The following is a 23282-nucleotide window of genomic DNA, read 5'->3' on the forward strand; positions in this document are numbered from 1 at the left end:
GAACTAGAACAGAACTAGAACAGAACTAGAACAGAACTAGAACAGAACTAGAAAAGAACTAGAACAGAACTAGAAAAGAACTAGAACAGAACTAGAACAGAACTAGAAAAGAACTAGAACCGAACTAGAACAGATCAGAACTAGAACAGTACTAGAACAGAACTAGAACTGAACTAGAACTGAACTAGAACTGAACTAGAACTGAACTAGAACTGAACTAGAACTGAACTAGAACTGAACAAGAACTGAACTAGAACTGAACTAGAACTGAACTAGAACTGAACTAGAACTGAACTAGAACTGAACTAGAACTGAACTAGAACTGAACTAGAACTGAACTAGAACTGAACTAGAACTGAACTAGAACTGAACTAGAACTGAACTAGAACTGAACTAGAACTGAACTAGAACTGAACTAGAACTGAACTAGAACTGAACTAGAACTGAACTAGAACTGAACTAGAACTGAACTAGAACTGAACTAGAACAGAACTAGAACAGAACAGAACTAAAACACAACTGGCACTCAACTAGAACAGAAGTGGAACGGACCTAGATAGAACACAACTAGAGCTGTATTAGAATTGATGTCTGTTTGGCCAAACGATGACTCAATCTCAATGGAAAAACACCTCTTTGTATATGTTTTATTTCTATTTGAAATTTCCTGGTGTATGAGTCTTGACAGTTTTTGCCGACTTATTTGTTTTTTTTTTAGAATTTCTTTGTCACAAAAATTTGTCGTCACTTATAAATGAATGATCACGAGTATTTAAAAAATATGTATAAATATATTTTTAACTTTTAAACAAAATGCTCTCTCGCTTCTCTTTCAAAAAGAAATATTTTCTATTATTTTCAATTTATTTGTCTGATTCTTTATTTAAAATATTTGATTTTTTTTCTTTATAAATTTCTTTAGTTTAATGCTATTTTTTTCGTTTAATTTTATAGAATATTTGTTGTAGTTGTTTTAATTTTGTTTTGGCATTTTTTTCTGGTTTGTTTGGTTGTTGCTGTTCGAGGGGTTTTTTTAAAATTAAACACATTTTTAATTGAGAATTTTTTGTTCTTGGTTTTTTGTATTGTTTTCATTTTGGGAAAATAACATTTTCAATTTTGTAGTATTGCAGTTTTCGTTGAAATTTTGTATCGTACGGTTTAAAAAGGCAAATTGTTGAAATTTAAAAAAAAAATCTCGCGAAAAATAGAAAAAAAAAGATTTTAAATATTAAACTAAATGCGAAATATAATTTAAACAAAGCAACTTGTTTTGCTTTTGTTGAAATGAAAAATTAATATTTATTTTGAAATGTATTAGAAAAAATTTTGTTTGTTTAGTGAATAGAAAGAATTTCAAAAATTTTGCATAAATTTGAAAAAAAAATAGAAATTGAAAATATTAAAATAAGAAATTGTTTAAAAAAGTTTGATTAAAATTTAAAAAAAATATACAAAAACAAAGTTTATAAATAGTTGAAGTAAATTGAAAATGTAATCACAAATTATACAATCTAGAGAAAAAATTATAAAATTTTCTAAAAAAAAACAAAAATTACGAAATCGTTTAACAAAAGTTTTAAAAAATCTTCTAAAAAAAATTCTAAAAAATTGTGTTGAAAAGTGGCAAAAAAAAGTTCAGGAAATTTAAAGTAAAACAAGAAAAATATTCAAAATATTATTTATAATTTATATATGAGTTGGTTTAACCCTTTTTGGCTGTTAAAATTATGACAGTTTCCATTTAAGTTTTCGTAAAATTTTTAGTACTTTTTTTTTTTAAAAAGTCCCTAAAAATGATTTTTTAAAACAATTTTATCATAAAAAAGCAAAATTATAAGTTTTTGTTCCATTTTGGGCATTTTTTACAAAAAAGTACTTTTTTTAAATTTTGCTATTTTTTTTTTTTTAAATATTCAGTACTTTTTTTAAAAAGGCCCTAAAAATGATATTTTAAAACAATTTTATCATCACAAAGCAAAATCATAAGATTTTGTTCAGTTTTGGGCATTTTTTTTTAGAAAAAAGTACTTTTTTTTAAATTTTGGTACTTTAAAAAAAAATGTACTAAAGCACTCTTTTAGTAATTTAATTTAATAATAAGGTAATAGAATATAAAAAATATGTATACATTTTACTTTTTGCTTAATTTGGAAAAAAAGTACTTTTTTAAATTTTAGTACTTTTTTTAGAAAAAAGGTACCTTAAAGTGTTTTTAAAGATTAATTGTCATAATTAATCTTCAAAAAAATTTTCAATTTTTGCTTAATTTAAAAGTTTTTAGAAAAAAAGTACTTTTTTAGTAAATTTTAGTACTTTTTGTAAAAAACGTAACTAAAACTAATTTTCAAGATTTTTTTCATAAACAACTGACAAAATATAAAATGTTTGCATAAATATTACGTTTTGCTTAACTTGGAAGTTTTTTTTTTGGAAAAAAGTACTTTTTTACAATTTTAGTACTTTTTTTAAAAAAAAGTACTTAAAAATGTTTTTCAAGATTTGTTTTTGTCAAATAGAAAAAATTTTCATAAATCTTACTTTTTGTTTAATTTTAAAGTTTTTTTTAGAAAAAGTACTTTTTTTGCAATTTTGGTACTTTTTGTAAAAAAACATCAAAAAATTGTTGTTTGTTACATTATATTGTTAAAATATAAGAAAATTATTAATTTTTAAAAGAATTTCAATGCTTTTTTTTAAAAAGTACTTTTTTATTATTTAGTACTTTTCTTTAAAAAAGTACCTAAAGAAATTTTTCAAATTTTCTTTTCATCAACAACTAACAAAATATAAAATTTTTGCATAAATCTTACTTTTTGTTTAATTTTAAAGTTTTTGGGAAAAAAAGTACTTTTTTAAAATTTTAGTACTTTTTGTAAAAAAAAGTACCTACAAGTGTTTTTAGTGATAACTTAACATAAATAAACGAAAAATTATAAAATTTTGTCAAAAACTTAGTTTTTTGGAAAAAAGTACATTTTAAACATTTTAGTACTTTTTGCAAAAAAGTACCAACATCTTAGTACTTTTTGTATAAAAAAGTACCTACAAGTAATTTTAGTGATAACTTTATATAAATAAGTGAAAAATTATAAAATTTTGTAAAAAAATTTATTTTTTGGAAAAAAGTACTTTTTTACATTTTAGTACTTTTTGTAAAAAAGTAGCAAAAAAATTGGTTTTTGTTTTATATGTTGTTACATATTTAAGAAAATGTTTCACTTTTAACTAATTTCAAAGCTTTTTGAAAAAAGTACTTTTTTTAAATTTTTAGTACTTTTTTATAAAAGTAGCAAAAGATGTTTTTACCATTTTTTACTTCAAATGGTACATTTTCTTTTTAAATAAATCTTAATTAGAAAATTTTGTTAAAATTTTTTAAGTTTTTGCAAAATAGTACTTTTTTCTAAAGTACTATTTTTAAAAGTAATTTCCTTTTAAAAAGAAAATCTTTATATAAAAAGACATTTTTTAAGATTTATTTAGACAAGTTTATCAACAACAATACACTGTTACTACAGGTTGCCTTCTAGGCCCCCCTCAGCCTCCAAAAGGGTTAAACTCAAAAACTAATTAATATAAATTTCAACGATAATTATGATTTCTTTCTATGATCTTTCTGCGTTTAAATTGTGCTATAAAAACAACAATGTTTATAAATATTAGAAAAAATAGAATTTGCCTACAACAACTACAAAATAATCGCTATAAATGAAAACAAACTTTTAATAAAAACAAAAAAAAGAAAAATTTTATAAAGAATATATTAAGAAGAAAATTTAAACAACAAAAATGTCTGCTGCTACTTTATGTTTTTGGCAAAATTCTTCAACTGCAGCAGCAACAGCAGCACAAACTAGCTCAATGCCCGATAGTACCACCAGTCCCACTAACTCGACCATGATTTTAACTCCCGATTCACCGTCGAAAACATTACAAATAAAACAATTAAATAAAAGCAACATAAATTTTAATCAAAATAAAACTATAATTAATACAAACAACAACAATAGCAATAACATATTTCCATACAACAATAATAACAAAATAGTTGATTGGGAAATGCAAAATAATGGTATCTCCCAAACTCCTCAATATGCTCAACACAGCAACAGCATAAGCAGCTGTAACGGCAACAATAGCAACAATTACCACAACAAGAAAAACAATCATATTATTGTTTTAGATGACAAACAACAGCGTGATCAGCATCATCAACATACCGTAGGACTTTTCAATTCTGTACGTCTTATAGGTGGTTATGATGCCAATGATGTTGCTGATGTTGACAATCAACATATTAATGTCGAAGGCGATAATGCTGTTGTTATTGGTGATGATGATGATACTATTGATGGTTTAGCTACATTCTATTGTAATGCTAATGATGCTGAAAATGATAATGATCATATTGCAAATATAAACGATCGTATGTTGGTTGATCAAGAGGTGGCTCGTAGTCATCAGCTGCTTAGAAATTGTAGGTGTTTCTTTTTGTGTTCATTAATTTTATAGCTTTTTTTTTTGAAATTTTCTTATGTCATTTTGAAAGATTTGTTTTTTTCATACTCTTTGTATTTTTAAAATTGGCAGATTTATTTAATTTATTTTGCAAAAAAAAGAAAAAAAGAAAACATCTGCCTTTTCTTTTGTTGTTCGACTAGACAAAGAATTTTGAATATACTGAGAGAAAAATAAAATTTATTTTACTATACTTGAAATTAAACTATAAACTTTGTAGACAATAAAATAGGTTATAGATTAAGTTATAGTTTAGGATCCATTATGGACACGACTATAGTTTCATCTTTAGGCTAGATTATGTACACTATTGAAAACTCACCCATAGACTAAAACTTGTCCTCGAGTAAAAACTCAACAATACACTTAGCTGAACGAGAACTAGTGTAGTCTGAAGTACACCCTAGTTCTGTTCTAGTTCTGTTCTAGTTCTGTTCTAGTTCTGTTCTAGTTCTGTTCTAGTTCTGTTCTAGTTCTGTTCTAGTTCTGTTCTAGTTCTGTTCTAGTTCTGTTCTAGTTCTGTTCTAGTTCTGTTCTAGTTCTGTTCTAGTTCTGTTCTAGTTCTGTTCTAGTTCTAGTTCTGTTCTAGTTCTGTTCTAGTTCTGTTCTAGTTCTGTTCTAGTTCTGTTCTAGTTCTGTTCTAGTTCTGTTCTAGTTCTGTTCTAGTTCTGTTCTAGTTCTGTTCTAGTTCTGTTCTAGTTCTGTTCTAGTTCTGTTCTAGTTTTGTTCTAGTTCTGTTCTAGTTCTGTTTAGTTCTGTTCTAGTTCTGTTCTAGTTCTGTTCTAGTTCTGTTCTAGTTCTAGTTCTGTTCTAGTTCTGTTCTAGTTCTGTTCTAGTTCTGTTCTAGTTCTTTTCTAGTTCTTTTCTAGTTCTTTTCTAGTTCTGTTCTAGTTCTGTTCTAGTTCTGTTCTAGTTTTGTTTTGTTCTAGTTCTGTTCTAGTTCTATTCTAGTGCTGTTCTAGTTCTGTTCTAGTTCTGTTCTAGTTCTGTTCTAGTTCTGTTCTAGTTCTGTTCTAGTTCTGTTCTAGTTCTGTTCTAGTTCTGTTCTAGTTCTATTCTAGTTCTGTTCTAGTTCTGTTTTAGTTCTGTTCTAGTTCTTTTCTTGTTCTGTTCTAGTTCTGTTCTTTGGTTTACGTGGTAGTTCACTACACGCGAACTGTCAAGTAGAATCGAAGAGACTCCGTTTTGACCCTAGTTCTGTTCTAGTTCTGTTCTAGTTCTGTTCTAGTTCTGTTCTAGTTCTGTTCTAGTTCTGTTCTAGTTCCGTTTTAGTTCTGTTCATGTTCCAGTTCTACGGACTTGTTCGCGATTAAATATTTTTTATCATATTTTTTAGCTATTTAATTTAAAGCATTTTCTTGCAAACTTCTTTACTAGATTCTTCTCTTCAAAATAATAGATAATCAATTATTTTTTCTCGGTTGGTGACAATATTTTTGCCAACATTCTCATTTACTTTTAAATGAGGCCATTTTTATGGGCATTTTTTTCTTAATATCTCTCTAAATATTGTGTAATATTTAGCAAAAGAAACACAGCGACAATAAAACTAATATATAATATATTGTTTAATATAAAATATAGAAATGAGAAATGTAAAATAAAATAAAAAAATCTGTCATTTAAATGTCTACCTAAACGGAAAACGAGACTTTTTGGCATCTAACAGATTTAGGTGAATGAGATTGTGTCGTTGTTGTTATAGCTGCAATTTTTGCTGTCTTTATCTTTTGTTTCTATCATAATTATAAGCCCAACATTTCATTCATTCTTCTTTTCTAAAAATGACTTTGTGAAAAAAGCAAAAAACACTTGTTACCCCATTTAGTTTTTACAAGCGGAAATATTTTTTCATTGAATTATACAAAAAAAAAAAACAATATTTTTTTTATAAAATATTTTGAAAAATTTATAATAAAAACCGGCAGCTAAAAAAACATAAATTTATTTATAAAATAGCCCCATAATTTGGGGAATGAATAAGCGATATATATTTTTAAATAATTTAATTTACATCAACAAAGTATTAATTTTTGTTTAATTTGTTTTTTTTTTTCTTTATTTCTAGTGTCTGCAGCTTATGTATCCAGTGCGGCAGCTGCCGTTGAGGCGGGCAGTGGTAGCGGACGTCAACGTCATGCTCCACTATATGGTCGTTTTGTAGGTGAAGAAGAGCTTCCTGCTACACATCGCGATGTTATGCATCATGTAAGTTATAAGTTCATTTTTCTATGCTTGACTAAAGACCAGACGGTCAGGCAGCCAGACTGTAATCTAAGGACTATAGACTAGACTATATACTAGACTATAGACTAGACTTTAGACTAGACTATAGACTAGACTATAGACTAGACTATAGACTAGACTATAGACTAGACTATAGACTAGACTATAGACTAGACTATAGACTAGACTATAGACTAGACTATAGACTAGACTATAGTCTAGTCTATAGTCTAGTCTATAGCCTAGCCTATAGTCTAGTCTATAGTCTAGTCTATAGTCTAGTCTAGACTATAGACTAGACTATAGACTAGACTATAGACTAGAATATGGACTAGTCTATAGACTAGATTATAGACTACATTATAGACTAGATTATAGACTAGATTATAGACTAGATTAAAGACTAGATTATAGACTAGACTATAGGCTAGACTGTAGACTAGACTATAGGCTAGACTATAGACTAGACTATACGCTAGACTATGACTACCATAGTTTTATTTAAACTTCGCTGGAAATCTTAATCTTCTATATAAGATTCTTTAACATTTTGCTGATTTGTTTTTATTTTGATTTTTTGTAATAATTTTATATTATTATTGCTCCTCTTTTTTTAACAGCGATCTAGTCCAACGTCTTCATCAGAGGTGCGCGCCATGCAAGCACGTATACCAACACATTTTCGTGATCCCGCAACGGCGCCGTTAAGAAATTAAGTGTGGATTTAATCAAGACCTACAAGATATAAATGAGTAAGTTAGTTTACATTTTTTGTTACATTTTTTTCTACAAGAAAACAGTTTTTAGAACAATTTCATCATTTTTTACTTTGTATTGTAATATACAATAAAATTCGAATCAAAACGAAATAAGTGAACATCAAATGTAAATGTTTAGAACGAAATCAATTTCTATGAGTTGTTATATTGAAGAACAAAAATTTATTTATTTTATACAATTACGATTTAACGTGCTCTTGCGTGGTTTGTATATTTAGTTTTTGTTAAAATGGGTCAAGGGCATTTCTAAACTAACGGTCTTCAATTTTATTTAAATTTCTTAGTTTCTTTATTTGTTGTCATTGTCAAGTGAACGACATGTGTCGATTTAATGATATACGGTTTGTGCTGTTTTTTTTTCTTTGTCGTTTTTTTTCTCTATTTTATTCAAATTTTTTAGTTTGTATATCGAAAATAATATACACACAAATAATTGCTCTTTGAACTGGGTTCAGTTCTAGTACAGTTCTAGTTCAGTTCTAGTTAGTTCAGTTCTAGTTCAGTTCTAGTTCTGTTCTAGTTCTGTTCTAGTTCTGTTCTAGTTCTGTTCTAGTTCTGTTCTAGTTCTGTTCTAGTTCTGTTCTAGTTCTGTTCTAGTTCTGTTCTAGTTCTGTTCTAGTTCTGTTCTAGTTCTGTTCTAGTTCTGTTCTAGTTCTGTTCTAGTTCTGTTCTAGTTCTGTTCTAGTTCTGTTCTAGTTCTGTTCTAGTTCTGTTCTAGTTCTGTTCTAGTTCTGTTCTAGTTCTGTTCTAGTTCTGTTCTAGTTCTGTTCTAGTTCTGTTCTAGTTCTGTTCTAGTTCTGTTCTAGTTCTGTTCTAGTTCTGTTCTAGTTCTGTTCTAGTTCTGTTCTAGTTCTGTTCTAGTTCTGTTCTAGTTCTGTTCTAGTTCTGTTCTAGTTCTGTTCTAGTTTTTCTAGTTTTGTTCTAGTTCTGTTCTAGTTCTGTTCTAGTTCTGTTCTAGTTCTGTTCTAGTTCTGTTCTAGTTCTGTTCTAGTTCTGTTCTAGTTCTGTTCTAGTTCTGTTCTAGTTCTGTTCTAGTTCTGTTCTAGTTCTGTTCTAGTTCTGTTCTAGTTCTGTTCTAGTTCTGTTCTGTTCTAGTTCTGTTCTAGTTCTGTTCTAGTTCTGTTCTAGTTCTGTTCTAGTTCTGTTCTAGTTCTGTTCTAGTTCTGTTCTAGTTCTGTTCTAGTTCTGTTCTAGTTCTGTTCTAGTTCTGTTCTAGTTCTGTTCTAGTTCTGTTCTAGTTCTGTTCTAGTTCTGTTCTAGTTCTGTTCTAGTTCTGTTCTAGTTCTGTTCTAGTTCTGTTCTAGTTCTGTTCTAGTTCTGTTTAGTTCTGTTCTAGTTCTGTTCTAGTTCTGTTCTAGTTCTGTTCTAGTTCTGTTCTAGTTCTGTTCTAGTTCTGTTCTAGTTCAGTTCTAGTTCAGTTCTAGTTCAGTTCTAGTTCAGTTCTAGTTCAGTTCTAGTTCAGTTCTAGTTCAGTTCTAGTTCAGTTCTAGTTCAGTTCTAGTTCAGTTCTAGTTCTGTTCTAGTTCAGTTCTAGTTCAGTTCTTGTTCAGTTCTAGTTCTAGTTCAGTTCTAGTTCTAGTTCAGCTCTAGTTTAGTTCGAGTTCAGTTCTGGTTTAGTTCTAGCTAAGTTCTAGTTCAGTTCTAGTTCTATACTAATTCAGTTCGAGTTTAGTGTTGGATTAGTTCTAGTTTCGTCTTAGTTTAGTCCTAGTTCAGTTCTAAAAATTCTATATATTATTCCAATTTATATATTTGTTTGTTTGCCATTAATATTTCTCACAATACAATAACAAACATTAAAACAACAAATAATGCAAAATTATACTTCCAAAAGAAAGAAGAAAATTATAAAAATATTTTAAAGAAAAACCGGATGTACACCATTAACACGCTGTTGAATACTTTCATTTCCATAACACACTATAATGAAGTTAAAAATGACAATATCAATGATGATAATGATGTAAATAAAAGATAATAATGATGAAGATGCTGCTTTTTATGTGTGTGTTTTTTTATATTTTTGGAGTGCAAAATGACTGGCGCTAAGCATACGGTTTAATTTTCGTTGTTGTTTTTCTTTTGTTTGTTTTTGTTATTGTTTACTAATGGTAGACATATAAAAATGGGCTCCAAACAGACCAATACACTCTCATGATGCATACACCACAATAACGCATTCTGTAATTTTTCTCTTGTTTGCAAAAACGAAAAATGTTAGAAGGTGTTGGAATTTACTGGGTGGATGTGGGTGTGTTGTCGGCGTTATGAATGGGAGTGTGAAGTATGTTAGAGTGTAAGTGTGTTTTGTTATTTGTTTTGGTTTATCAATTTGCAAGAGTTGTTTGAGTGCAACAGAGTTTTTATATTTTGCTGTGCAGATTTTTCATTTGAGCATGTTTGAGTAGTATTTTCTTTGTTTTGTTTCTCCATGTTTACTTGAGCTCAATACATAATAATGATGTTGCCAGATGGTGTATTACTCCAAACAAAAGTATGTGAATTAAAATTGCACTTAAAATAAGCTAAAACTGATCCAGAACTAATCCGGTTTAATTTCAGAACTAAATAATATATAATTTATAAATGATCAGGCAATGAATAATAATAGAACTATAACTACTCCAAAACTGAACTAGAATTTGTAAAGAACCGAACTTGAACTGCACTAGAACAGAACTAAAACAGAACTAGAACAGAACTAGAACAGAACTAGAACAGAACTAGAGCAAAACTAGAACAGAACTAAAACAGAACTAGAACAGAACTAGAACAAAACTAGAACAGAACTAGAACAGAACTAGAACAGAACTAGAACAGAACTAGAACAGAACTAGAACAGAACTAGAACAGAACTAGAACAGAACTAGAACAGAACTAGAACAGAACTAGAACAGAACTAGAACAGAACTAGAACAGAACTAGAACAGAACTAGAACAGAACTAGAACAGAACTAGAACAGAACTAGAACAGAACTAGAACAGAACTAGAACAGAACTAGAACAGAACTAGAACAGAACTAGAACAGAACTAGAACAGAACTAGAACAGAACTAGAACAGAACTAGAACAGAACTAGAACAGAACTAGAACAGAACTAGAACAGAACTAGAACAGAACTAGAACAGAACTAGAACAGAACTAGAACAGAACTAGAACAGAACTAGAACAGAACTAGAACAGAACTAGAACAGAACTAGAACAGAACTAGAACAGAACTAGAACAGAACTAGAACAGAACTAGAACAGAACTAGAACAGAACTAGAACAGAACTAGAACAGAACTAGATCAGAACTAGAACAGAACTAGAACAGAACTAGAACAAAACTAGAACAGAACTAGAACAGAACTAGAACAGAACTAGAACAAAACTCGAACAGAATTAGAACAGAACTAGAACAGAATTAGAACAGAACTAGAACAAAACTCGAACAGAATTAGAACAGAACTAGAACAGAATTAGAACAGAACTAGAACAGAACTAGAAAAGAACTAGAAAAGAACTAGAACAGAACTAGAACAGAACTAGAACAGAACTAGAACAACTACAACAGAACTAGAACAAAACTACAACAGAGCTAGAACAGAACCAGAACTAGAACAGAACTAGAACAGAACTAGAACAGAACTAGAACAGAACTAGAACAGAACTAGAACAGAACTAGAACAGAACTAGAACAGAACTAGAACAGAACTAGAACAGAACTAGAACAGAACTAGAACAGAACTAGAACAGAACTAGAACAGAACTAGAACAGAACTAGAACAGAACTATAACAGAACTAGAGCAGTACTGAGCTAAAACCATCTTAACAAAAACAGAACTAGAGAAGAACTAGAACTGAACTTGAACTAGAACTGAACTTGAAGTAAACTAGAACTGAACCTTGAACTAAACAAGAACTGAACCTTGAACTAAAACTGAGCTAAAACTGAACTAGAACTGAACTTGAACAGAACTAGAACTGAACTTGAACTAAACATAAACTGAATGAGATCTAAAAATGTTCGCTAATTTTTTAAAACTTTGGGCTTGATTGTAGGACAATTGAATTTCTCAATCTGGTAGCTCATAAATGTTAATCAATAAAACATCTGCCTTGTTATACTAACAAGTTAAACATAAAATTTTTAACATTTCATTTGTAAACTGTTCTGGTTTTACCTACAATTTCCAATTTCAGTTTCCTTTTTAAAGTTGTGTTTATTTTAGCCATAATTTTGTTAATATTTAAGACAAACACCCAGCATGGGCTAAACTTATTAAGGAATTTAAACTTAATATTTTAAAGCTCTCAATTGTTCGCACTCTCTCTCTCTGTGGCTGTTCTTTTGTTTATTGTGCCCCCTAAAAATATGCTGCTGTAAATGTAATTGTTGTACACAAAAATATAGCTTCCACTTTTTGTTTTCAAAGAGAGAGAGAGAGCGATATATTAACAGTTTCCCTAATTTACTTGTTGTTGTTGGAAGGTGAGAGCGAAGTTTATTTTAGACGCTTACGACAAACGCTAACGTCAACTGCATTTGGCATACACCCATTTTTAAGCGTTTATCCCATATAAGTTTGTTTGTTAGAGTGTTTGTGTTTTGTTGCTGCTGCTGCTGCTGCTACTACTTTTCCTGTATAATTTTGTAATAGCTAAGCAGACTTTTAGGCGCAACTCTAAAGTATTACTCTTATATTCTCTTATTTATTTAGTTTTTCTTTTATATTTCTTGCTTTTTTGTACATTTTGTTTATTCAACGTTTTGCTTTTTAAAAATATTTTTTGTTGTTGGGTTTTTTATATTTAATAATAATGTTGCATTATTATTTATTTTGTTGTTGATGTTGACAGCATCACGTTTTGTTAAGTTCTGGTTGATAGTGTTGGTCCCCCTTTTGGGGGAAAAATGTTCAAGAGTTTGTTTATATATATCTCTCTCTTCGATACTTCATGTGTTTTTTTGCTTTTTTGTTATTTTCCTTTCTTTCTTTTTGGTATGTGTGCGTTTCATTTTTGTTGGTCTTTTTTTTCTACTTATACATCTTCATTTTTCTGCCTTAGTCGCCATACACTCACATATACATTTACAGCCAGAATTCTAAATGTTCTACGGGTTAGCAACAACTTTTTTGCAATTTTTGATTTTTCATTGCATACTTTTATGGGTGAGCTTACACATACTCACTCACTCAGTTACTCTGCTCGGTCGCTCTCTTACATTCCTACATACAAAATGTAATGTATTAGTCGGGTGGTATAAGTAGAAATTGAAATGTATAGAGAAGGGGGGAGGCCAGCTGAATGGCTGGCTGACGGACTGACTGACTCTTTAAAGAAGGTTTTTCTCTATAAAATTCAATGGTTATAGGGAAGAAAGTTTGGTTTGTTTAGTTGTCTAAATGGCTGGCTGTCAGACTGTAAGTAGAGAGTGTAAATGTATGCGTTTTTTGTTGGCTGGCTGGCTGGCTGGCTGACTGGCTGGTTGCTTGTCTATCCATGGGTATCTTCTGTTTGACTGTTAGTTTTTGAATGTTGTTTTTTATTTTGTTCATTCTAGGCTCTTCTTTTCGTTACCAAAGTATGGTTATAATGATTGCATTGTATATTATTTTTTTGTTATTTTCTTCTATTCCCTCAGACACATGCGCTTTTGCCTGTGTTTACATTTCTATATACAAAGTTTGCAATTGAGTGTATGTGTGTCTGTTTTTTTTTTTTTGCAAAAACATCATAATAAAAACACACAAATTAAAGTTTTTGTTTTCACATACTCCTCGTTATCATTTTGTAGATTTATTTGCCATTTTTATCTGAAAATATATTTTTCCTCTTTTTGTTAAGAGCCGAGTATTTAGAGAAAAATTGATCCTGTTGCTGGATGAATATTGATTTTTTTTTCAAAGGAGGGGAAATATAACAGAAATTAAAAGCAGAAACTTTAAAAAAAGTTCCCGCAAAAAACTCATGAAAAAGAGGAAATAAAATATAATTTACACCAACAAGATATTGGCAACATTTTGCTTTACCTCCATTAATTATTCCAATAATATTTCTAAACGTTTATATCAACAAATGTTGCATACTTTAAGGCGTTTGAGTAATTTATTAAACTGCAGTAGATATGATCTAGAACTAAACTAGAACTAAATTAACACTGAACTAGAACTTAACCAGAACAAAACTGAAACTGAACTAGAACTGAACTAGAACTGAACTAGAACTGAACTAGAACTGAACTAGAACTGAACTAGAACTGAACTAGAACTGAACTAGAACTGAACTAGAACTGAACTAGAACTGAACTAGAACTGAACTAGAACTGAACTAGAACTGAACTAGAACTGAACTAGAACTGAACTAGAACTGAACTAGAACTGAACTAGAACTGAACTAGAACTGAACTAGAACTGAACTAGAACTGAACTAGAACTGAACTAGAACTGAACTAGAACTGAACTAGAACTGAACTAGAACTGAACTAGAACTGAACTAGAACTGAACTAGAACTGAACTAGAACTGAACTAGAACTGAACTAGAACTGAACTAGAACTGAACTAGAACTGAACTAGAACTGAACTAGAAACTAGAACTGAACTAGAACTGAACTAGAACTGAACTAGAACTGAACTAGAACTGAACTAAAACTGAACTAGAACTGAACTAGAACTGAACTAGAACTGAACTAGAACACATCTAGAACTGAACTTGAACGGAACTAGAACTAGAACTGAACTAGAACTGAACTAGAACTGAACTAGAACTGAACTAGAACTGAACTAGAACTGAACAAGATCTGATCTAGAACTGAACTAGAACTGAACTAGAACTGAACTAGAACTGAACTAGAACTGAACTAGAACTGAACTAGAAATGAACTAGAACTGAACTAGAACTGAACTAGAACTGAACTAGAACTAAACTAGAATTGAACTAGAACTGATTTAAAACTGAACTAGTACTGAACTAGAACTGAACTAGACCTGAACTAGAACTGAACTGAACTAGAACTGAACTAGAACTGAACTGAACTAGAACTGAACTAGAACTGAATTAGAACTGAACTAGAACTGAACTGAACTGAACTAGAACTGAACTAGAACTGAACTAGAACTGAACTAGAACTGAACTAGAACTGAACTAGAACTGAACTAGAACTGAACTAGAACTGAACTAGAACTGAACTAGAACTGAACTAGAACTGAACTAGAACTGAACTAGAACTGAACTAGAACTGAACTAGAACTGAACTAGAACTGAACTGAACTAGAACTGAACTAGAACTAGAACTGAACTGAACTGAACTAGAACTAAACTAGAACTGAACTGAACTGAACTAGAACTGAACTAGAACTGAACTGAACTAGAACTGAACTAGAACTGAACTAGAACTGAACTAGAACTGAACTAGAACTGAACTGGAACTGAACTAGAACTGAACTAGAACTGAACTAGAACTGAACTAGAACTGAACTAGAACTAAACTAGAACTGAACTAGAACTGAACTAGAACCGAACAAAATCTGAACTAGAACTGAACTAGATCTGAACTAGAACTTAACTAGAACTGAACTATATCTGAATTGGAACTGAATTAGAACTAAACTATAGCTGAACTAGGACTGAAATAGAACTGTACTATGACTGTGCAAGAACTGAACTAGAATTGTTCTGCCATTTATAGTTAAAATTGTATTTTCCCACTTGTTGCTTAAGAAATTTATTTAATTTTATTAAAAAAAATTGACTTTGACACAAGCTGTCTGTTGTTTTTTAATAAACAATTATATATTTTAATAAAATGTTATTGACACAAAAACTTGTGGGTCTTGAAAGATACAAAAACAATATACAAAACTTTTAACAAACATTTTACTTTACATTAAAGGTCTACTATGCAAAAAAGAAACGTCGTGCCCAACAGACACAAGGCGAAGATGATTCCTCAAATAAAAAGGAGCGAAAATTATATAATGATGGCTATGATGATGATAATCACGATTATATAATAAAGCATGGTGAAAGATTTTTGGATCGTTATGAAATTGATTCATTAATAGGTAAGTTAAGGCAATAAGTGTGATTGTGATTTATAATGATTTTTTTGTTACTACCTTCCTTCAACAGGTAAAGGTAGTTTTGGACAAGTGGTCAAGGCTTATGATCATGAAGAGCAAGGTTATGTAGCAATAAAGATAATTAAGAATAAGAAACCGTTCCTAAATCAGGCACAAATTGAGGTTAAACTATTGGAAATGATGAATCGTGCAGATGCAGAAAATAAATATTATATCGGTAGGTTTTAAAAACTTGCTCCTTCTCCTCCCTGGTAAATATTAATAAAACTTTTTCTTGTTGCAGTTAAACTTAAACGGCATTTTATGTGGCGCAATCATTTATGTTTAGTATTTGAATTATTATCCTATAATTTATATGATTTATTACGTAATACAAATTTTCGTGGTGTCTCATTGAATTTAACACGAAAATTTGCTCAACAGCTATGCACTGCTTTGCTCTTCTTGAGTACTCCCGAACTGAATATAATCCACTGTGATCTAAAACCCGAAAATATATTACTTTGTAATCCCAAAAGATCAGCCATAAAAATTGTTGATTTTGGCAGTTCTTGCCAATTGGGTCAAAGGGTAAGTTGACATTTTTGAATTCTGAATTTAAAATCATTAAATAAATTTCACTTTTCTTTGCATTTCCCACAGATATACCAATATATACAATCACGTTTCTATCGTTCACCGGAAGTTTTATTAGGCATACCTTATGATTTGGCCATTGATATGTGGTCTTTGGGTTGTATTCTAGTGGAAATGCACACTGGTGAACCATTATTTTCCGGCTGTAATGAAGTCGATCAAATGAATAAAATCGTTGAGGTATTGGGTATGCCACCCAAATATCTGCTCGATCAAGCGCACAAGACTCGTAAATTTTTCGATAAAATCGTCTCAGATGGTTCGTATGTTTTGAAGAAAAGTCAAAATGGTCGTAAATACAAACCGCCTGGGTCACGTAAACTACACGATATATTGGGCGTCGAAACGGGTGGTCCCGGTGGTCGACGCATGGATGAGCCGGGTCATTCGGTAGCGGACTATTTAAAATTCAAAGACTTAATATTACGAATGTTGGATTTTGATCCGAAGACACGTGTCACACCGTATTATGCGTTACAGCATAATTTCTTTAAGCGTACCACAGATGAGGGTACCAATACGGGTGCTGGTTCGGTACAAACTGGTAGTATAGCAATATCTTCGCCTTCCGTTAGTTCAACATCATCATCGACGGCCGCTCTAGTGCCGGGTGGTCAAATGGTACCGGTTAGTGCGGTGCAACATTCAGAACAACAGAGTCATGGTAAGTTTTTATAAGAATTTTTACTATTTTTATTTTTTTTAAATTTTCAGTAGAATTTTTTCTGTTTGAGTTTTTTTTAACGGATTTTTTTCGATATTCTGAGTTTAATTTCAATATTTTTTTCTTATTTATTGAATATTTCAATTTAATTTTTTATGATTTTAAAATTTGCAAAAATTTTTATTTAAATTTTCAAATTTAAACAATTTTTTTTTTAATTTCGAAAATTCTATCCAAACTATTTAAATTTCTAAAAATTCGAACTTAATTTCGAATTTTGAAAAATCAGTTTCCATTAGTTTAGTTTACATTAAGAAAATATAAAAATTCACAATTTTCTTAGAAATTTAATTGTTTTAAGCCAAGTTCGAAAATTCGAACTTAATTTCGAACTTGTTAAAATCACCATTAACTAATTAGTTTTTATAGTTTTATAAGAATCTTCAATAATTACGCTTTTTTGGTGCAATTTTCTACACATTTTGTTAATTTCGAAAATTCGAACTTAATTTCGAACATCTAAAAATCATTTAAAAGTGATTAGTTTTGTTATTCTATTAAAGAATGATATAAATTTAGAATTTTTTCCATTTTTAAACACTTTCCATAATGTTCGAAAATTCGAAGTTAATTTCGAAAAGCTAAAAATCTTCCCAAATAATTTAGTTTTTAGTAGGCATTTGAAAAGTTTGTCGATTTTTAATCATTTTACAACATGTTCGAAAATTCGAACTTAATTTCGAAAAGCTAAAAATCTGCTCAAAATCTTTAGTTTTTTGTCATTTTTAGGAAAATTTGCAAAATTTTAAGTTTTTATGGTTTTTGAAGTTTTCAAGACATGTTCGAAAATTCGAACTTTATTTCGAAATGTTAAAAATCTGCTCAAATTCTTCAGTTTTTTGTCTTTATTAGGAAAATTTGCAAAATTTTAAGTTTTTATGGTTTTTGAAGTTTTCAAGACATGTTCGAAAATTCGAACTTCGAAAATTTTCATAAAATTTTATAATTTTCATTATATTTTGAGGAAATCGGCAAAATTTTTTTCTTTTAAACTCTCTAAAGACATGTTCGAAAATTCGAACTTAATTTCGAAAAGCTAAAAATCTGTCCAAACTCTTTAGTTTTCTGTCTTTATTAGGAAAACGTGCAAAATTTGTAGTTTTATGGATTTTCAAGTCTGTAAAGACATGTTCGAAAATTCGAACTTAAGTTTGAATTTCGAAAATTTTTATAAATTTTCGAAATTTTCATTATATTTTGAAAAAACCTGCAAAATTTTGTCTGAAGACATGAATGTCGACGGCCTAATATCAAGGTGTTCTTCTTCACCGACTGGGTAGACTTAAGAACGGTCTGCCATCGCCCCTTTGTACTTAAATGAAGAACTCAGGTGGCAATTTTTGTACATTGGCTTTTGAGCTATCTAATCTCTGACCATTGAATGGCCTCTGTTGATTCGGCAACAGCACCTAGAGACTTAACCATTGGCCGGAAGTACTATCCACTAATAAGCCGAGGACATTGTTCTTACTCACAGGAACACACTGTGGTAATTCTGATATAAACAGAATATACTCTGAACATATCTGGACAAGGAAGAAAAATTCAATGGTATCATATGTATATGATACCTTTCACAGTCACTCCTCTGTGGGGTATCTGTTGTTCTCGGCAACATCACCGAACTTATTCCGAAATATTGACAGTCTTTTAATCGCCACTTACTCTCCCAGCAAATTTGGTTTTAAACCACAGCCACTACGTGGATCCCAATGGAACCTCAACCAACTGACCAGCCAGGACATAGTCCTGCGGGCAACTTGCCACCCGTAGTACCAAATTATGCGGTGCTCTGGTCTGACCTCTGTCAATCTATGCAAGGACTAAGCCAAGCAGTAGCCTGTAACACAATTTTTCAGTCTCGGCCAGACTGGAGGTATTGGCCACCTCTTCATACCCCGGGATTGCAATAACACCAAGGCGGAGGTATCGCCAAGGTAACATGCCCCCCGGGGTGTCTGAAAACATGTACGAACTTAATTTCGAAATTTGCAAAACTTATATCTGGAGAGAGGGGGAGGGGGGTTTTGGTCTATTGACCAAGGTAACATGCCACCGGAGATGTCTTAAGACATGTTTGAACTTAATTTCGAAATTTCAAAACTTATATCTGGAGAGAGGGGAGGGGGGTTTTGGTCTGGTTGAAAATTTGTTAGTTGCGATATAGAAATTATAAATTTTTTAAATATTAAGTAATTCTTTTGTTTTTTTTTTTTTTTTTGAAATCTTAAAATGGCCCCTAAAAATAGGCTTTAAATTGTTTTTCTTTACTAACCTTTAAAGTAGGCTATTTAATTGTTAACTTATTAAAATGTTTAATAAGAGTTTGTTTAAAAAAAATGTGAGTTATTTGTTGTTGTTTTTTTATAATTTTTGTATTTTATTTTTTTTAAAAAAGTATTTATTTTAATTAAGTTTATATTGTTTTATTATAAAAAAGTAGTTTATTTTGTAGTTTTTTTTTTTTTTTTTTTGGAAAATTTTAAATTCTAAGAATTTTAGTTAATTATAAAATATACAAATATTTTTCTTCTCTTTTTCTATTTCTATGTGTTTTGCTTAAAAAAAAAACAATAAAATTAAAAACAAATTTTTGTAAACAAAACAAAAAAACATTGTAAAAATTATAAACACAACAATGAAAATGAAAAAAAAATTGTAAAATTTATTTTTAAACAAACAAACAAAAAACAACACTGTGTTTTATAATAAACAATATAACAACAAAGATGATAGACGATGACCTGGCTTAATGGCAAGAGAACATATTCTAACACAACAACAACAGCAGCAACAAATTCAACACTCAACATCATTAAAATCATCAGCATCATCAACATCTTCATCAACAACATCAATCGCTTCCTCAGGTTCGAATACTACAACATCAGCAGCAGCAACAGCAGCAGCAGCTAACAGGAGTTTAATAAATAAAAATACAACAATTTCAACATTAACATCAACCTCAACAGCTAATACAATGGGTCAAACAGCACCACCACCACATCAACAACAGCAACAAACACATCCTCAACATCAACAACAGCAACAATCAACATATGGTACTATACATCATTTGGTTTAAAATTTTTTTTTTTGAAATTCAATCTTTTTGATAACTTCTTCATATAACTTGAAAAAAATTCTCTATTTTCTTTCTATTGTATATAAAATTTCTTAACTCCCATTATTTTTTATACTTTTCTTTTGTTTTTAACAAAGAATGTAAAAAAAAAATTTCAAAATTCCCTTTTACCAAAAAGTATAGTTGGCCAAAACAGAAACCACTACCAAACTACCAAACACCACCACCATCAACATCAATTTCTAACATTAGATTATGATAAACGATTTTGAATTTTGTATTTGCCAGTTTTTTTGTGCATTTAATTGTTTGTTTTATAAGCAGCAGCATGTGTGTGTGTGTGGGTGTAAGCCAGCAAGCAACGTTTTGGTTATTTAATAAATTATTAAAAACAAAAACAAAACACATTAAAACGTAACGTTAAATAACGTCAAGTGTAGCATATTATTATAATTATTATTATTATTATTATTGTAGTTTTTAAGTATTTCAATATTTATAAACAAAAAGTAACAAAAACAAAAAAAAAGTAACAAATTCCTTTTATTTCTATTTAAGTTAGACAATTTTAGTTATTTATTTAAATTTAGTTTAAACTTAATCTTAATATTACTTTAAAATTACTTTAAAATTACCTTAAAAGTTTACTTAAGTAAGCCTAACAGTTAGTTTTTAAATTTTAGGTTTTTTTCTACAAGTTCCATTTTAATTAATTTCTGTTTAGGAAATTTTTCACTTTTTTAACTTTTTTTAATAAAATTTAAAATTTATTACAAATTCTAATAAATTTTTATAAATTTTCTTTAAATTTACATTTTCTTCCCCAAAAGTTTTAAAATTTCTTTAATAACTTCTTAACTAAAGCTGATAATGAAATTTCAATATAAAATCTTAAATCTACAAGGTCCCCCGAATTCAAAAGTGTTCTTGGTTTTCTCGAGTCAGCTATAGTTTGAAAAATATGAGCAAAACAAAATTTACTGAAAAAAAAATTAAAATAAAATTTGTTTAAAAATTGCAGAGCTAGAGCTGATAATGAAATTTCATTAAATGTTCCTAAATATACGAGGGCCGCTGTATACAAAAATGTTAAAAATTTCTTTAAGTCCGCTTTAGTTTAAGAAATATGAACAAAACAAATTTTGTTAAAAAAAATAAAAACTAAATTTGTTAAAAAGTTGTAGAGCTAAAGCTGATAATGAAATTTCAATAAATGTTCTTAAATATACGAGGTCCCCAGAATTCAAAAATGCCCTTGGTTTTCTCGAGTCAGCTTTAGTTTGTAAAATATAAGCAAAAACAAAAAAATTTAAAATATGAAAATAAATCATGTTAAAAACTTGTTTGCTAAAGTTGATAATTAGATTCCATTGCATGATTCTGAATATACGAGGGTCGCTGTATACAAAAATGTTAAAATTCTCAAAAAACAAAAAAATTTAAAATATGAAAATAAATCATGTTAAAAACTTGTTTGCTAAAGTTGATAATTAGATTCCATTGCATGATTCTGAATATACGAGGGCCGCTGTATACAAAAATGTTAAAATTCTCCTCGAGTCAGCTTTAGTTTAAGAAATATGAGCAAAATTAAGAATGCTAAAAAAGTGAAAATTAAATTTGTTAAAAATTTGCAAAGCTAGAGCTGATAATGAAATTTCATTAAATGTTCTTAAATATACGAGGTCCCCAGAATTCAAAAATGTTCATAGTTTTTTCGAGTCAGCTTTAGTTTAAGAAATATGAGCAAAACAAAATTTACTAAAAAACTGAAAATTAAATTTGTTTAAAACGTGAATAAATAGAACTGATAATGAAATTCCATTAAATGTTCATAAATACACGAGGGTCGCTGTATACAAAAATGTTAAAATTTTCCTCGAGTCAGCTTTAGTTTAAAAAATATGAGCAAAATTAAAAATGGTAAAAAACTGAAAATTAATTTTCTTTAAAATTTGCATAGCTAAAGCTGATAATAAAATTTCTTAAAATGTTCTTAAATATACGAGGGCCGCTAAATACAACAATGTTAAAATTTTCCTCCAGTCAGCTTTAGTTTAAGAAATATGAGCAAAACAAAATTTAGTAAGAAACTGAAAATTAAATTTGTTTAAAAAGTGAATAAATAGAACTGATAATGAAATCTCATTAAATGTTCTTTAATATACGAGGGCCGCTGTACACAAAAATGTTAAAATTTTCCTCGAGTCAGCTTAAGTTTAAGAAATATGGGCAAAATTAAAAATGCAAAAAAAAATAAAAATTAAATTTGTTAAAAAATTGTATAGCTTAAGCTGATAATTAAATTTCAGTACATATTCTGAAATATTCAAAAATACTCATAGTTTTCTCGAGTCAGCTTTAGTTTGTGAAATATGAGCAAAACAAATTTTGTTAAAATATGAAAATTAAATTTGTTTGAAAATTACATAGCTAGAGCTGATAATGAAATCTCATCAAATGTTCTTAAATATACGAGGGCCGCTGTATACAAATATGTTAAAATTTTTCTCGAGTCAGCTTTAGTTTGTACAATATGAGCAAAACAAATTTTGTAAAATATGAAAATTTGAAATTGTTTTAAAATTTTACTGCTATAGTTGATAATAAGATTCCATTACATGTTCATAAATATACGAGGGCCGCTGTATACAAATGTGCCTAAAGTTTTCACGAGTCCGCTTTACTTTGTGAAATATGAGCAAAACAAAGATGAAATCAAAAATTGTTTAAATCTTTATTAACCGGAGTTGAAAGTCCAATTCAATGCACGATTTTAGATAATACGAGGGCTGATGAATTCAAAATTGCTCCTATATTTTTCGAGTCTGCTCTAATTTGTAAAATATAGGTGAAACAAAATTTGCATTTAAAACTATTAAATTTTTTCTTAATAATTTCTAAAGTAGATTTGACAACAAAATTTTATTTATAAATTTAGTGTAAACGAGGGTCGCTGAATTCGAAAATGGACTTAGTTTTCTCGAGTCAACTTTTGTTTGGGAAATATAAGTAAAGCAAAATTTGGATTTGAAATAATTCTAATTTTTTTTTTTCATAATTTCCGAATTAGATTCGATAACAAAATTTTATTTGCGAATTTAATATAAACGAGGGTCGTTGAACCCGAAAATGAACTTAGTTTTCTCGAGTCGTCTTTAGTTTGTGAAATATAAACAATACAAAATGTTGTATTTTAAACAATTTTAGTTTTTCTTTGTAATTTCGGAAGTCGAATTGATAA

At 29.5% G+C, this 23282-nt stretch overlaps 2 protein-coding genes across 4 annotated transcripts in view; both read left to right on the plus strand.

The window, feature by feature from the left end:
• LOC111688620 (serine/threonine-protein kinase minibrain) overlaps window positions 1-23282 on the plus strand; it is a 46287-nt gene that overhangs the window by 10195 nt on the left and 12810 nt on the right. For 2 of the 3 annotated variants that reach the window (XM_046947344.1, XM_046947345.1), the window contains exons 4-7: window positions 15404-15575; window positions 15643-15810; window positions 15877-16163; window positions 16236-16893. In XM_046947344.1, the coding sequence (XP_046803300.1) occupies window positions 15404-15575; window positions 15643-15810; window positions 15877-16163; window positions 16236-16893 (1285 nt within the window). Of the gene's footprint in view, window positions 1-15403; window positions 15576-15642; window positions 15811-15876; window positions 16164-16235; window positions 16894-19682; window positions 19846-23282 lie in introns of those variants that run through there. The other variant, XM_046947346.1, reaches the window with a different exon arrangement.
• Window positions 3650-15533, plus strand: LOC124419077 (homeobox protein 2-like). Its single transcript, XM_046947347.1, has 4 exons — window positions 3650-4480; window positions 6590-6729; window positions 7368-7499; window positions 15403-15533. The coding sequence occupies exons 1-3, from the start codon at window positions 3793-3795 to the stop codon at window positions 7461-7463; spliced, it is 924 nt and encodes a 307-aa protein (XP_046803303.1). The 5' UTR covers window positions 3650-3792; the 3' UTR covers window positions 7464-7499; window positions 15403-15533.

The sequence above is a fragment of the Lucilia cuprina genome, chromosome 3 (assembly GCF_022045245.1).
Source record: "Lucilia cuprina isolate Lc7/37 chromosome 3, ASM2204524v1, whole genome shotgun sequence".
In the NCBI taxonomy this organism is placed as follows: Eukaryota; Metazoa; Arthropoda; class Insecta; order Diptera; family Calliphoridae; genus Lucilia; species Lucilia cuprina.